The sequence below is a fragment of the Ovis canadensis genome, chromosome 2 (genome assembly GCF_042477335.2).
Source record: "Ovis canadensis isolate MfBH-ARS-UI-01 breed Bighorn chromosome 2, ARS-UI_OviCan_v2, whole genome shotgun sequence".
NCBI lineage: Eukaryota > Metazoa > Chordata > Mammalia > Artiodactyla > Bovidae > Ovis > Ovis canadensis.
In genome coordinates, this window is record NC_091246.1 from 174,704,544 (window position 1) to 174,720,982 (window position 16,439).

Below are 16,439 nucleotides of genomic sequence, written 5' to 3' on the forward strand. Positions count from 1 at the left end.
AATAGAGGTGTATTCTTTCTTGTAATAAGAAAGGACAGCTTAACCTAATTTTTACTTGAGGGATACCCCAAGTCCCACCTATAAAAATATTTATTAGCTCCTGCTTATTTTATGGGCTTCCCTGGTGGCTCAGACAGTAAAGAATCCACCTGTGATGTGGGAGACCTGGGTTTGATCCCTGGGTTGGGAAGATCCCCTGGAGGAGGGGCATGGTTTATTTTATAGGTTTTTCTATTTTGTGTGTTTTTGAACGATCATCTTTGATAATGATTCTATGGCTTCACAATATAACTTTTAATCAGATAATGAAATGGGGAGGTGATGATCACATATCTAGTTTCTGTCAGATGTGTTGAGTGTGTGTGCGCTCAAGTCGCTTCAGTCACGTCTGACTCTTTGTGACCCTAGCCTGCAATGCCCCTGAGTCCACGGATTCTCCAGGCAAGAATACTGGAGTGGGTTGTCACTCCTTCTTCAGGGGATCTTCCTGAGCCAGCCATCAAACCCACGTTTCCTGCATCTCCTGCATTGCTGGTGAATTCTTTTACCCTTGAGCCAGCGGGGAGGACCCATTTTTGTCAGATAGGCGTCACTTATTTAAGTTTTGTTTTTCTTATATTTTGTTTGATTAAAAATAACGTCAGGTAATGGATTGTATCACGAACAACTCTGTTTTTCAAATAGTAATTCAATATAAAATATGTTAGGCTTCCCTCATAGGTCAGTAAGTAAAGAATCCACCTGCCATGCAAGAGAAAAGGGTTTGCTCCCTGGGTCAGAGAAGGAAATGGCTACCCAATCCAGTGATCTTGCCTAGAAAATCTTCATGGACTGAGGAGCCTAGCAGGCTACAATTCATGGGGTCACAAGAATCAGACACGACTTAGCGACTAAACCACCACAACCAGGCTATCGAGAATTATCTTGTGTGTGTGTGTGTTTATGTGTATGTTTGCACACTCATATATGTGTGATTTGGGTTATGATTAACTGTTTAAAATTTCATGAAAGATATCAATAGAGAGGAAAAAGTTTTCTACTTCTTTTACATAGTTGATTTATATAGTTGAAGTCAAGTAGTTTTACCTAACTAGTACTGGATTAGAGCAAATGAATCTTCTGTTTATTCCTAATTTGTCCCAGTAATAAAGCCACTTCAACAGGCTTGATACAAGCTAAGCATAATGCCATGTTTTTTTCTATGATTAGAATGTATTTTGACTTGCTAAAGTCACCAAGCTAAATATATTTCCTCAGGTCTAAAAAGGAATATCAGCATAATTATAAATTGTTAAGAGAATTTAAAAAGAGTTTAATTGACATAAACAAGTGGATGGTGTGTTATATCCTTAGCTGTCCCCAGTCTGCTTGCTTTGATCACAGTAAGATTTTTAGTCATGAACACAGATTTGTCTGAAATTACCTCAGAAATTCTTTAAAATCCAGAACATGTGAGAGGCAAAGGTATTTAATAAGGGCACTTCCAAGGTTAGCAGCTTAGAAAAGCTTTGAAGCTTTATAAAGTTGTATATAAGATGACAGAATTAAACTCTACACTTTAATTAGTAACTCAGGAACTTTCACACGACCCCCAAGAATACAACACATGTGGAGGGTTTTAACCTTATTCATGAGGCAGTTGGAACATTAGCTCAAAACCCCTTCTCCCACTGTTATAGCTTGCACAAAAGATTTGTTTTTAAAGGCAGATGCTTTTGTTTGAGATAGAAATTAAAGCTCAAACTCTCAAGGTCAGTCAACCTGCTGTTATTAAACTTATGTGCAGCTCAATCATCTTCTGTGGGTTTGGGGGGTAATGATAAGCAGCAATAAAGCATAGATAATTTGCATCAGGAAGACAAATTAGACCTGGCCAAACAAACCCAGTATGCCTGTGCCCTTTAGAACTAAGACAATCCAACTGCTTGTCTTAAAAAAAAATAATAATAATTTATCTGGGCTTAAATAATGTCTGGAGTAGGTCATTAACTGTGCTATCATTCTCATGCCAGTCAATCTACTATTTAATCATATAATTGATTATATGTTTTATAAGTGGACATTTAAAAATAGCAATGCCTCAAGAATCATTTCACAATCTTGGTATCAACACCAAAAAAAAAGGAATCAATATTTGGCACTTACTGATAGGTTAATGAATAAACAAGTCTAGTAAGTATAATAGTAGGGGTTGTGGGTTTTCTGAAATGTGTCTACTTGGACTGGCTTTACTTCACAATTTTTGTTTAATTTTTAATTGAAGGATGATTGCTTTACAGTGGTGTTGGGCCTTACAACAACAACAGGAATCAGTCACAACTATATGTGTGTGTGTGTGTCCCCTCCCATTTACGCCTCCCCCATCCCCCATCCCAACCCACTGCACCAATCTTAACTTCCCTGAGTATTTCATAGCTACTTCCCCCTTTGGGAAGATAAGCATTTAGACAGGAGAAAAAATCAGGATGTAATCAATTTCTGTGGAGCTGTCAAACCTGAGGTAGCATCCCACTATACTGGCGGCTGATTGAAATAACACACATGCACTCTGGTTTTTGTTTTAGCTGGATGTATTGGACAGACTGGGAGGAAGATGAAATAGATGACAGCGTGGGAAGGATCGAGAAGGCCTGGATGGATGGCTTCAATCGGCAGATTTTTGTGACTTCAAAGATGCTGTGGCCAAACGGTTTAACTCTGGACTTTCACACCCACACGTTATACTGGTGTGATGCCTATTATGATCATATTGAGAAAGTGTTTTTGAATGGAACTCACAGGAAGGTAAAAGACAAATGCTGCTGTTTTAACCCACAGGCTTCTTTCGCAGAGCCCTGTTGTGTTGTGTTAAAAATACTTTCAAGTTTATTTTTACCCCTCTGAGGTAGCTGCCAGTAGTCTCTGTGGGGTGGCTGAAGGAGGCTGAGCATTAAGCAGTGCAGCTGGCACTTGCCTCCGGGAGACCGGGCCCAGCTCACTGTGGTATGCCAGGATTTGTGGGATTTCTAAAAGAATCTCTTAGGATATCAGAGCTGTTTGAAAATGGCATTTCTACAGTATTGATGTTTGCTAGGGCAAACCAACTCAATTTGGTTCAAATATCTTCAAGTGTTTGGAGCTGAAATTTAACCTAAGTATTTTGACAAAATTATTATAATTCACTTACTCAGATAAAGAACTTTGTAACATTGGAATTGAAATACAAGAGTAGAATGAATTTCAAGCCCATGTATGTGAATAAATATCAACATCTTCTTACCTCGTTTGGTAGAATCATTGCAAAATGATTTTGAAATAATTCTGTGAAATTGACGATGCCATTGACTGTCTGAGAGAGGCAACATTGGAAAAATATCACCTCTATATTCTCTCCTATAGTCAGTCACCTCAGCACATATAGCCTTATGAATGGCTTCAATATTTAGTTAAACAGTAAGAAGATGGAATATGAGAAATTACCAAAATGTTTCCTTTAACAATATACTTCCTTCTTTTTTTTGAAAGGGTATTTGCACAATTGACCAAGCCTATCTGCTAAAGATTCTGTTTGAGAAATGTAGTGCATTAATCAGTTAAGACTATTTCAATCCTTGGTTAACTCTAACAATGCTTTAAATAAGTAAATATTTAAATAAGTAAGTAAGACTGATTTGCATTTAACCTAATGTTACAGACTTAAGAAGTATTAAATCAATACATTCCATCCACTCCCGGTGTTATAAGACCGTATTGTATACCTTGGCTATTGGGTGAGCAATATTGCAAGATATATAATGCCACTAATTACTCAGATCAATTTCTATCCCAGAATATCTTATTGAAACGTCATAAGAAAAAGAGATAGGGAAGAATATCAGACAAAGTTCTTTTATTGTTTGTATTTCTTGACCATATGTGTAATTTTGTGTATGAGAGAATTGAAATGGATGCAATGGAAATGGTCTCCTTCAAATAACATGTCCTAAAAACAGGAAAATATGCTCACATTGTGAAATTCACTTTTCAGATATACTGAGAGAAAAGTTTTTAGTTAGATCATTGTTCTATTTATTTGAGTATTCTCTCTAAATATTTGGTTATGTTTCTAAAGGTCATTTCTGATTTTTCACAATGTGTTTATATTTTACAGATTGTTTACAGTGGGAAAGAGTTGAACCATCCTTTTGGACTGTCGCATCATGGGAATTATGTGTTCTGGACTGATTATATGAATGGTTCCATTTTTCAACTAGATTTGATAACTAATGAGGTAACATTACTGAGGCGTGAAAGACCACCCCTGTTTGGGCTTCAGATTTATGATCCACGAAAGCAACAAGGTATTAAAAACCATATAAAACTACATCTGAGTTTTACATATAATAGTACTTCACAGAGGTTGCATAAAGAGTTTGACAGTGTTGCTAAAGTTTTATGATAAAAGGTGTCTAGTCATTCCGAAGTCAATCAAATCTTAGCTTTTGTTACCATAAAAATGTATTATTTATTGTTCAAAATATTCTGAGTGAATAACTCTGGGAATTCTATTAGAGTGAAGTTCAAGGTTTTTTCCAGATACTTCCTTTTTCATGTCATTTCTACTGGAAAAGGCTGTTATTTAAAGTAAAAATCCTCAGTATTTTCAGAGTCAGTATTGTGAGAAGTGGAAAAACTTTCAGTGTGGAAGCAACATTATGGAAAAATGTTAAAATATATATATGTATAATATAAGGATAATGGTATTTTTAAAAATATCTTAGTATATTATCTGATCAATTCATATACATTTGAGGTATATTAAATTATTATAGATGTTATGAAAGTGAAATAATCTACTCTGATATTCATGTCTTATTAAATCAGATAAAATTTTTATATTTTTTAATCTGCATGAGTTATTAATATTTATTAGGCTATCCACAAACAGAATTACTCTGAATTTAGGTAACAGAGTAATGTTTAAACATATACATTACCATATGTAAAATAATAGCCAGTGGGAATTTGCTGTATGACTCAGGGTGTTGTCTTATTGAGAATATGTGTTCAGCCAGATTGATTATTTTTCATTAACTTAGGAGAAATAATCAATACTTTGAGTTTTCTATCCAAAGCAGACAATAGAATGTGGAAATGATGCCTGGTCAACATCTTTTTTGGTCAATAGACATTGAAATTAGATAACCTATTTTGAACCTAAATGTTTGCTACCTTTTTCTACATTGATTAAAGTGGTCAGATTATGAAACAAAAATGCTCTCTGGTATTCAAATGCAAACATGTTATCATGTTACATTTTTCTTTTTGTGGGATTTATCTTTGCATCTTTGAATGTTAAATATTAATAAATATTTAGAAACATAATAATCAGTGGCATATAAATTTTGATTAAATGCTCTTGACAGACTTTGTTGAAAGCAAACTTGTAATTGAGTAGAAAACCAATTCGTACATATCATTAATTCTTCGTGGAAGAAAATAAGCTGATCTTATATAGCTTTGTACCTTGTTTTTCTACAGTATATGACTGTATATACTATGAGGTATTTAAAGAGAGGGTTATAAAATTGTTGCATATAGCTTATATAAAAGAAAAAAGCTTATATTTATAGTATAGAGTATATTTATATATATTATTCATATATATGCCTATGAGTACATGCATATAAATACATAGATGATAGCTAATATCACACACACACACAACCACAGGAATACCATGAAAAATATTTAGGAATGCTATCAATGCCATAACCAAACTCTTAGACTTGGTGTTAGAAAATTAGTAATCAGGAAAAACTCTCATCAAACTCTTAACAAAAAGAACATTTAGGTTCAAAGTAGGTTATCTAATTTCAATTGTTGTTGGTAATATGCCAGTTAATTTCAGAGCGATAGATATATAGTCATACTAAACAGAAAGTTACATTTAAGAATTAATTTGTAAGTAATTTTTAGGGGCTTATGGTCAAAATGTTTTTATAATATCAAATTGTTTCTTCTTATTTAATTGAAAAGCTTTCTTTCGTTTTCATTTACATTAGCTATCTAGAACAATTTTATAACCCTCTCCTAAACTAATTCATAGTAAGTATAGGCAATGGCACCCCACTCCAGTACTCTTGCCTGGAAAATCCCATGGACGGAGGAGCCTGGAAGGCTGCAGTCCATGGGGTCGCTGAGGGTCGGACATGACTGAGCGACTTCACTTTCACTTTTCACTTTCATGCATTGGAGAGGGAAACGGCAACCCACTCCAGTGTTCTTGCCTGGAGAATCCCAGGGATGGGGGAGCCTGGCGGGCTGCCATCTATGGGGTTGCAGAGTCGGACACGGCTGAAGTGACTTAGCAGCAAACACTTTTTTAGCTTTTTATTATCTAGTTTCAGAAGTGCACTTATATTTCCTGCATAGAGAATGACATCATTACATAAGGACAATATTCTTAAAAATGTTGATGAATAATTTCCCATATCAAATTAAAAGTAATAGATCAGCTTCTATGATAAATATATGAAATTTGTTGTTGTTTAGTCATTAAGTCGCATTTGATTATTTCTAACAGTTTAGACTGTTAGACTGTTGTAGCCCACCAAGCTCTTCTGTCCATGGAATTTTCCAGGCAAGAATACCGAAATAGGTTCCATTTCCTTCAGCAACAGTCCTTCCAAAGAATATTCAGGGTTGATTTCCTTTAGGATTGACTGATTTGACCTCCTTGCAGTCCAAGGGAAGCTCAATAGTCTTCTCCAACATCAAAATTTGAAACCATCCATTCTTCAGCGCTCAGTCTTCTTTATGGTTCTGCTCTCACATACATACATGACTACTGGAAAAAGTATAGCTTTGACTATCTTTACTTTCATGGCTACAGTCACTGTCCAGAATGATTTTGGAGGCCAAGAAACTAAAATCTGTTACCACTTCCACTTTTTCCCCTTCTGTTTGCCGTAAATTTCAGTTTAGTTTAGTCATTCAGTAGTGTCTGACTCTTTGCGACCCCATGGACAACAGGCTTCACCATCTATCACCCACCCCCAGAGTTTACCCAAATGCATGTCCATTGAGTCGGTGATGCCATCCAACCATCTCATCCTCTGTCATCCCCTTCTCCTCCTGCCCTCAATCTTTCCCAGCATCAGGGTCTTTTCAAATGAGTCAGCTCTTTGCATCAGGTGGCCAAAGTATTTGAGTTTCAGCTTCAACATCAGTCCTTCCAATGAACGATTAGGACTGATCTCCTTTAGGATGGACTGGTTGGATCTCCTTGCAGTCCAAGGGACTCTCAAGAGTCTTCTCCAATATCACAGTTCAAAAGCATCAATTCTTTGGCGCTCAGCTTTCTTTATATTCCAACTCTCACATCCATACATGACCACTGGAAAAACCATAGCCTTGACTAGATGGACCTTTGTTGGCAAAGTAATGTCTCTGCTTTTTAATATGCTATCTAGGTTAGACATAGCTTTCCTTCTAAGGAGTAAGTGTCTTTTAATTTCATGGCTTCAGTCACAGATGGGACTAGATGCCATGATTTAGTTTTTTGAATGTTGAGTTTTAAGCCAAATTGTTTACTCTCCTCTTTCACCCTCATCAAGAGGCTCATTAGTTCCTCTTTGCTTTCTGCCATTAGAAAGGTATCATTTGCCTGTCTGAGGTTGTTGATATTTCTCCCAGAAATCTTGATTCCAACTTGTGATTCATCTAGCTGGGCATTTTCCGTGGTGTACTGCTCTGAATATCAGTTAAATATCAGCTGACAGTATGTAACCTTGTCATACTCCTTTCTCAATTTTGAACCACTCAATTATTCCATGTCTAGTTCTAACTGGTGCTTCTTGACTAAGAAGTTTCAAATCCTAAAGGCACTAAAAAAGATATTCCCCTCTCTCTACTTCTGAAAACCTGCTGGCTCTAGTAATTATCTGAGGAGTGGTCAATACTCTTCACCGTGACAAGGGTGTGTTCCATGATGGAGTTGTGAAATTTACTAACTAGTAATTATCTGTGATTATAACTACCAGTAAGTGGGCTAAATATTCTTATTTAAATCTCACAGAAGACATTTAATATAAGTCCTATTCATTTATATTATACATATGAGAAATCCAAGAGTCTGGTAGATGTAGCCATTCTCCTCAGAAAACAAGGAGCCAGTGTACAAATTCAAGTTTATCTGACCACAAAAGAGTTTTATGTGATTCATTTATGTAGCCATTTTAATTAATGAAAATTATATAGCTACTATATTTTTAGATATGGGAAAGGGACATGTGTTTTTTTAAAATAATTGTCATTTTATAATTATTAATTTTTTTATTCAATTATTTTTTTTAATATAAAGAGTCCCTGGACTACACATTTATAGAATTGAGGATTCAACAATCTTAGACTACAAAGCACTAGTATATCATATACAGCTTTAAAAATATATCTTTAGTCTGCTTTAAAATGCAAATTTTGTAGCAGAGATTATGTATATTCTTTCTCACATAGAAACAAGATACCATATGTGTTATTTGATAGTTATGTCTGTCAAACATATCTGTCCACATACTTGTACCTTGTTTCTACACACACAAGTAACTGTTACTGTCATTCAACTTGCTAACTAGAAGTTTCATTCATTCACTTACACAGTCTGTGGCAGACACTGTAAGGGGCAGAAGATTCCTACTTCTCCTAATTATTAGATTGAGGAAAAAAGGCAATGTTTTTGGTCCAGACAGACCTTACCTTAAACTTCATTTAAAAAACTGTTCGTCATTCGTTTTCCTTGCATATTTCATTTTTTTAAAAGTGCTTCCTAAATGACTTAATCTAGAATTTTAGTTTGTTGTTTTCAGTTATTTTTATGACCCTTATTGATCTAATTTTATTTTGTCATATATAAACAAGTTGGAGTATAAGAGCATAAATTTTAGATTAATATAAATTCTTATTTCTATTCATTTGGAAAATATATGAAAAAAGAAATAATATGAATATTAGTATTATTACCTGAAAATAAATAATAATTTGTGCTCTAAATCCTTACTTTTATAATTATTATTTATATATTTTTTCTAAATATTGGAGAAGTCATTTACTTCTTTAGATCTTCAGTAGTTTCACGCACAATGAGATGAAACCTATTTTTATAATAGTATTATAAACTTAAATTAAAATGACAGTGTATGTAAGGTAACTAACCCTGGGAATGATGAATTATAGATATTCAAAATGAAAGCTATCAATATGTTAATGAACACTTTTTTGATATTTATGTGTAAAGATTTTACTGCTCTTTGTAGTCAGTCATGTTTTCAATAAAATATTTTTATATGACTACTTTTGCAAGGTATTAACATTTCAGTAAAGACTATTATATAAATCCTATCTGGAGTATGTTTAAGTGATAAATTAAAAACAACATTGGGATATAACTAAAATAAAAACATTCTAACCAGTTCTAATAAGATACAGAATTATTCAAATTAATTTAGATTTGGAATTTGTATCATGACAGTACAAATAAAAATTTCTCTCTTTTAATATACTGTACTCACAGACAATGAATCTACTTTAAATCTTGAATATAGTAATTTATTTCTAAATACTTAAATTTTATATTTAATGGCAATAGTAAGTATGAATCATGCTATTGAATTAAGGAGTATGACTTTCAGCATATATTTTTGGTAGGAAAATATAGCCTAATATTGCATTTAGTACTTTCTTCTTTTCTTACTGCTGTAAATTATTCATATACTTCTTAAAATATTTTGAGTTAATTCTCATTTTCCAGATTCTTTATGTTGCTAAAATATTCACCATGTAGTTTAATCCTGTACAAAATGTGCATAATATAGGTAGAACACCTAAGCATCCTATGAAGTATTATATGTTTACTCCATTGTCTTGGAATAAATATGACTAAATTTGGAAGTTGCTTAAAAATGTTCTTTATGCCCTGTTAAAAAAAACTTGAACTGTACTTAATTTCCTTAGCTTTTAAAAAATATATAAATGTATAGATATATATATTTAATTTTTATAAACATTGCAAATTGAATTTACTTCTCAGAATAATGAGAAATAAAATTATATACTTTAATTTTTTTTTCTGATCTGAGGACACAATGATAATCTATGGGAGTGAGTTAAATATTTATTGCATATAGCAATATTTCAAGTTTAGCTTATTTATTAATGCTCTTCACATCTAACCCCTGAAGCCCAAAGTACAATGGCCAAAGTAAAATGTCACTTTTGTCACATTTTTGGCACTTGAACTTTAACTGCCAATACAGTTTTAATCATCATATTATTGACTATATGTCTCCCAGTAATTAAAACTCTTGATTTTGAATGTTTGAGTAAAATATTCTGATGTAATTGAAATGTTGTTTATTGATACCTTGGAAAATGCAAGGTGTATACATAGTGTAAAATGATCCTGTTATTTACACTGCCAGTTGGGCTGCTGGTCTACACATGTGTATCTCAGAAAAGAGACTTTCTTCCTCACCTTTCCAGCTTGTGGGAATGAATAGCGTCAAAATGATGACAACCTAAATTTTACTTTGATGTGCATATTTATGGAACAGATTCTCCAGCCTCTTCAAAAATTTATCTCAGTTTTATCTGAGTCTCCAAGGGTGTCTCACAAATGTTCATAAATAATACCATTATGAATTTCCCTTCGAGCCTGCTTTATTGCTAGCAATCAAATGTCTCTTCAGTGCCTCGGCTGTTTCCTCCCCGGGACAACACTTTACCCTTGTGTATTGTACGTTCTCCCGATGCCAGTGAGGCTGCTCATTTTTAAGCCTTCACAGCCAGCCTGCATTCCTTGTTTCCTCAATGCACTGACATGCCAGTGTCTTCCTTGCAAAAGAGGAAGGAAAGTCCCTCCCATCTCCCCAGTGTTTGCCTTCTGTTTGGTGTTGGTCGCTCAGTTGTGTCCGACTCTTTTTGACCTCATGGACTGTAGCCTACCAGGCTTCCCTTTCCATGGGATTTCCCAGGCAAGAATACTGGAGTGGATTGCCATTCCCTTTCTCCAGGGGATCTTCCCAACCCAGGGACTGAACCTGGGTCTTCTTCATTGCAGGTGATTCTTTACCATCTGAGCCCCCAGGGAAACCCTTTCTGTTTATTTGGAATTCAAAGCACATCCATAATGCCTGTCTGTAGACTACTTTCTGAATAACTCAAGCTTGCATATACAAGGCCTCTTCTAGGAATCTATCCTGGACAGACACCATTTAGTCCACTCTGTCTTTTTCTCTTCTGTTGCCTGTCTGCACACAGACCCCTATATCTTCCAAGCAACATGTAAATTCCTTTTATGTACCAGTGCATCATATATTTTCAAGCCTTTTTAGATTTCATTTATCATTCAGCAGGAATCCTGATTACTTGAATGTGTCCATGGTATATATGTGTGTACATTTGTATGCCTGCAAAACATCTCCTAAAAAGAACATGAACCCCAACTGGTTAACTTTGTATGGAATCAAGAGTTCTCTGACGTACTTTCTTCACTCTTCTTGCAGGTGACAATATGTGCCGAGTCAATAACGGAGGCTGTAGCACACTGTGCTTGGCCATCCCAGGAGGCCGAGTATGTGCCTGTGCTGATAATCAACTTTTAGATGAAAATGGGACCAATTGCATATGTAAGAATCTTTTCATGTTACACTCATGGTTTCTTTGTGTCTTTTTGACAAATAATAGCAGATGAAACCAAAGGAATTAAAATCAAACTTGGAAAGAGAAATTCAGATAATAACTTAGGTATAATTCTTTTTAAACTATGAATAATTGAAGGAATTAGTGTCTAATATACACATGAATAATGATAATGCAGTTTAACTGAGTATCCTGGCACTGCTGCATCTGTCTTGTGCTGTGTTGTGCTTTGCTCAGTCGCTCAGTTGTATCTGACTCTTTGCAACCCCAGGGACTGCAGCCCACCAGGCTCTTCTGTTCATGGGGATTCTCCAGGCAAGAATACTGGAGTGGGTTGCCATGCCCTCCTCCAGGAATCAGACCAGGGTCTCCTGTATTGCAGGCGGATTCTCTACCAGCTGAGCTACCAGGGAAGCATCTAGCTTAGTAAAATTTAAAAATAATTATATGCCACAGAAGAAGATATTTCTTGAAATTGTTAGGGAACCTCACCATCAGTAACTGTAACTGCATATAAATGAAAAATCTATCTATAATGTCATTATTGAACAATAAACTACTAGGGCATTTCAATGTGTATCATCCAGTATAAGAATCCAACAACTATTATCTATGATTATTATCAGTAATAGAAATAATAATAACTTCTATGATACATAGTTATAAGGATCCACATCAAAATGCCCTAGTAGTTTATTGTTCAATAATGGCATTATGAATAGATATAGCTTTAGAAATCAACATTTTTATTTAAAAGAAATAAGATGTTGCAGGTTAGTTGAAATCTTCTTTATTATACTTGCTACTTAATGACCAAACAAAATTTGTCTTCAAAATCCTAGAAACGTTCTTTATAACTAGAGAATATTTTGATCTAATATACTTCAGAATACAAATATGAATTTAACATGGGCAAGGTTTTTTTCCCCCATTATTAATAGAATTTTAAAAATTGCCTATATAAGACACTACCTGTAGGAAATAGTTCTCTAAGGTGTACTGCCTTTGATTCATCAGATGGTATCCCTCCATTTGTTCAGTGATATTATTAAGTAATTTCCATTTGGTTGTTGTTTTCTTACATCAGAAGAGAAGAGATCTACCAAGACCTGTAGTTTGGGAACAGACAGGTATTAAACATTGCTCTGAACAGCAGAAAGTCTGTCCAGTTGCCTGGTAGATTAAATCTTATCTTAGTTATTGGGATAAATGGTATGATTCATGTGTATATTTCTCAGTTTGATTTCTAGCATAGATCCTTTTAAGATTATTCTTCTGGTACAAAATGAGATTCTTTGCTACTCTAGCTGGATGACTTTGCCATTAGAACAGATGAAATGCACACACACACAGAGGCACATACATACAAAGACAGTAACCTTTGTGAACCTTCACCAGGTCCATTCCTGCCTTTGCTCTATCCTGAGAATTCCTCTCAAAGATGAAAAGTAGCACTGCGCTGTCTCCTTTTTATGGTCGCCACAGACCTTACTGTCAGTACTGGAGGAACAAAGGGAGTTTCATTCTGCCTAAAGATAAATAAGCTTGTTCAATTTCAAGTGGAATAACTTAGGCTTCTCATTGAATATTAAATCTCATCTTCTTGGTCTTGCAGAAGAGTCAAAATTCAGTAAAGATAGTGTCAATAAAATGATCAAGAGGCTGATTTCTCAGTAACTTAAGAGTGTATATTTTTCATCTTTGTTTTCATCGTGGGTAATTGGAAGGAAAGGGTATACATCAGGTACTAATAACTAGATGACTTTTTAAGCTTTACATTTTCTAATTAGCTCTTTAATGTTAATTGTGTAAATTATAATGTGATGTATTATTTGCTTTCCTATTTCCTTTATTCTTATGCCCCATTAAAAATTATGGATTCCTTATGTGTTGGCATATCTATACCTATATTGATATTGATATATGAAAGATTTATCACTGGGTTATCTCCATATAAATAAAAATTAGGTGACTTTTGCTTGTAAGGAAATACTGTGCATAATGTTGGTAATTTAGCTGATGTTAAGAGATTTGATATGCTAGTTTATATATGACTATACATATGGTGAAAGTTAAAGGAGATTTCTGTGAGACTATTGGTGTATTTTAATATTTATAATTCATGGATGAGGTAACCCCAATTCAATTAAAGGGGATAGAATTAGTATTTTTATCTAGAGATGTTACACTAAACAATGTTAAATGATGAAAGCAGGTGAGTATTTATTTGAGAATTTGTTATTGCATTGGAAGTTTAAAATTTTACTAGATTTTTCAAATGCATGAAACTTATCTAGATTCTTTTCTAATGTAATGGGGGAAAATTAAGAGAAATATTACAGTAACTAATTTATTGCAAAAAACTTAAAGTGTATTTATATAAATTATTCCAGTTTCTATTCATTTAGTAGCAAAATTTTTATAAAGATAATTTAGCCTTGGTTTGCAGATGAGGAAATTAAAGTTCAAAAGGACATGAATACATGGAGTTCATGGTTGCAGACTGTAAGGCAAAACAAGTATCAGTGTGTCACTAGCCTCTCTTTAATGTTCATGTCTCTGGGCTTCTGACTTAGTTTAGGCCAGATTACAGACTTGTTATTCAACTGGAATAACATTTTAACCAGCTTTAAATATAAATCTGTAGCAAAACAAAAAATACATGTTGCAATCTCTGAGATATGATCTTCCTGGTTCTAGTCATCCTCACTGAACTGACATCAAATGAACAAAAACCCATTGGCAGATGGTCAGGCCAGAATTAGACACCAATGGTTGTTTCTCAATGAACTTGTGCCAGAAAGCAGTGCCAGAGGAGGCATTCACCCAACAGAAAAATATTGGTATGCTACATGGTTGATTAAGGATGCATTCTAATACCATGCCTGGACGGAATTAAGAATGAGAGTAGGCTGGGCTCTTCATTTTTGTGAACCTCCTGTGTCATGGTCAAATCTTCTCACATTAGAAATGAGACCTGGCGTAGTGTAGTTGGGTTTTGGCAAAATGGCTCAGACGGTAAAGTGTGTAACGGGGAACTTACTGCCCTGTAGAAGCATATGTAAAACCAGTCGATTACTGATCAAGTGAGTTTATTTCTTTTAAATTTATCTTGATGACGTTGTAGGGAAAATCACAACATAGAAAATTAATAAATGAGAACATGAGTAATACCAAGAAAGTAAGATAAGCTCCTAAAAAAATGAGAGTCACGATTTTTTTTTTCAAAATAGCATAATAATTTGGTCTAGAGTATTGAGACAATAGCACAGTAATTATTTAAATGCCTCTTTTGTGGCCTGGAAAAAAAAAAGAAAAAGAACAGAATTTTCCAATATGCCTTACCCAAGAGATCAACTTAAACATTGACCAAAATATTGGTCATCGAAGGATAGCACTGCACAATTATATATCAGTGGTACTCTGTGACCTTCTCCACCTTCTGGAACACCAGATATATTCCTCTGTCAGAAACAGTGCTCTGCTGTGGCTCAGCCATTTATCTGTTCAGCTGTGACAAGCCTTATGTTCTAGGATATATGCAATCTAATGTGTAGTAAAAAGTTTAAGGCAGTAAAAAGTTTAGAAGCCTCATCCAGATGAATATTTATGGTCTCCTGTGCATAGGAACTCACAGAAGATTATGTACCACTTAGGTTGGCTGCTCAGAAGACCACTCCATCTAATGAAAGGTCATCCTGCTATGATCTAAAGGAGAAAATTCAAAAACCATAGCAGCATTTTTCACACTGCCTTCCTATATGGGCAAGCTTACACAGAGTCATTCAGCAAACTACAACTTCAACTTTTCTTTTAGGTTTTTCTCTTCCCCTATTCAAATCAAGTAATAGAAATGGTGTACTCCCAAAATGCAAAAAAAAAAAAAAAAAAATCTGTTAAGCAAATAAACATATCCTAATGTGAAACATACAGGAACAATTGGGAAATTGTACTATATTTTTTATTTTAGACTAATGGTTTTATTACTAAGTAATCATAAGTTTGGTATGCTGCTGCTAAGTCGCTTCAGTCATGTCCAACTCTGGGTGACCCCATAGAAGGCAGCCCACCAGGCTCCCCCGTCCCTGGGATTCTCCAGGCAAGAACACTGGAGTGGGTTGCCATTTCCTTCTCCAATGCATCAAAGTGAAAAGTGAAAGTGAAGTTGCTCAGTCATGTCCAACTCTTGGCGACCCCATGGACTGCAGCCTACCAAGCTCCTAAGTGCATGGGATTTTCCAGGCAAGAGTACTGGAGTGGGGTGCCATCGCCTTCTCTGAAGTTTGACCTAGTCAACAGCAAAACATCAACTGAGAGAGGAGATAAGAGCTAGTTTAGAATAGATTACCACGATGGGGTTGAAGAGAAGAAAAGCAAAATTAGAAACATAGAATCTTATTCTTGGGCACCAAAGCTTATTAAACCAAGGTCAGGACCATATATATTAAATTCAAACACTGAACTGAAGTCTAAATATATGATTTAAAACTAAAATAATTAAAAGTTTATTAGTAAGCTTTCTTCATTTACTTCTTTATTTTCTGGACATTAACATGATCAATCATTCCACCAGTTTTTACCAAAGAAAAGAGTTAATTCTGGAGTGCGTATTTCCCTTGCAGTTTATTGATGGGTCATGCAGAGACCTTCTAATTCCACTGCTCTAACAGCAGGAACCATAGGATGTGTGAAAACTGGCAGTCCCTTGCCAGGCATGTCATGATTCATGTCATTTTATTTTCAAGCCTAAATTATAGGATTGTTTCTTACTTTGTCAGTTTTCT

General features: G+C 34.7%; 1 protein-coding gene across 1 annotated transcript in view; it reads left to right on the forward strand.

The window, feature by feature from the left end:
• LRP1B (LDL receptor related protein 1B) overlaps nucleotides 1-16,439 on the forward strand; it is a 1,961,274-nt gene that overhangs the window by 1,030,939 nt on the left and 913,896 nt on the right. Inside the window, exons 13-15 of the mRNA XM_069573760.1 lie at nucleotides 2,565-2,784; nucleotides 4,130-4,319; nucleotides 11,520-11,642. Coding sequence (XP_069429861.1) covers nucleotides 2,565-2,784; nucleotides 4,130-4,319; nucleotides 11,520-11,642 — 533 coding nt within the window. The remainder of the gene's footprint in view (nucleotides 1-2,564; nucleotides 2,785-4,129; nucleotides 4,320-11,519; nucleotides 11,643-16,439) is intronic.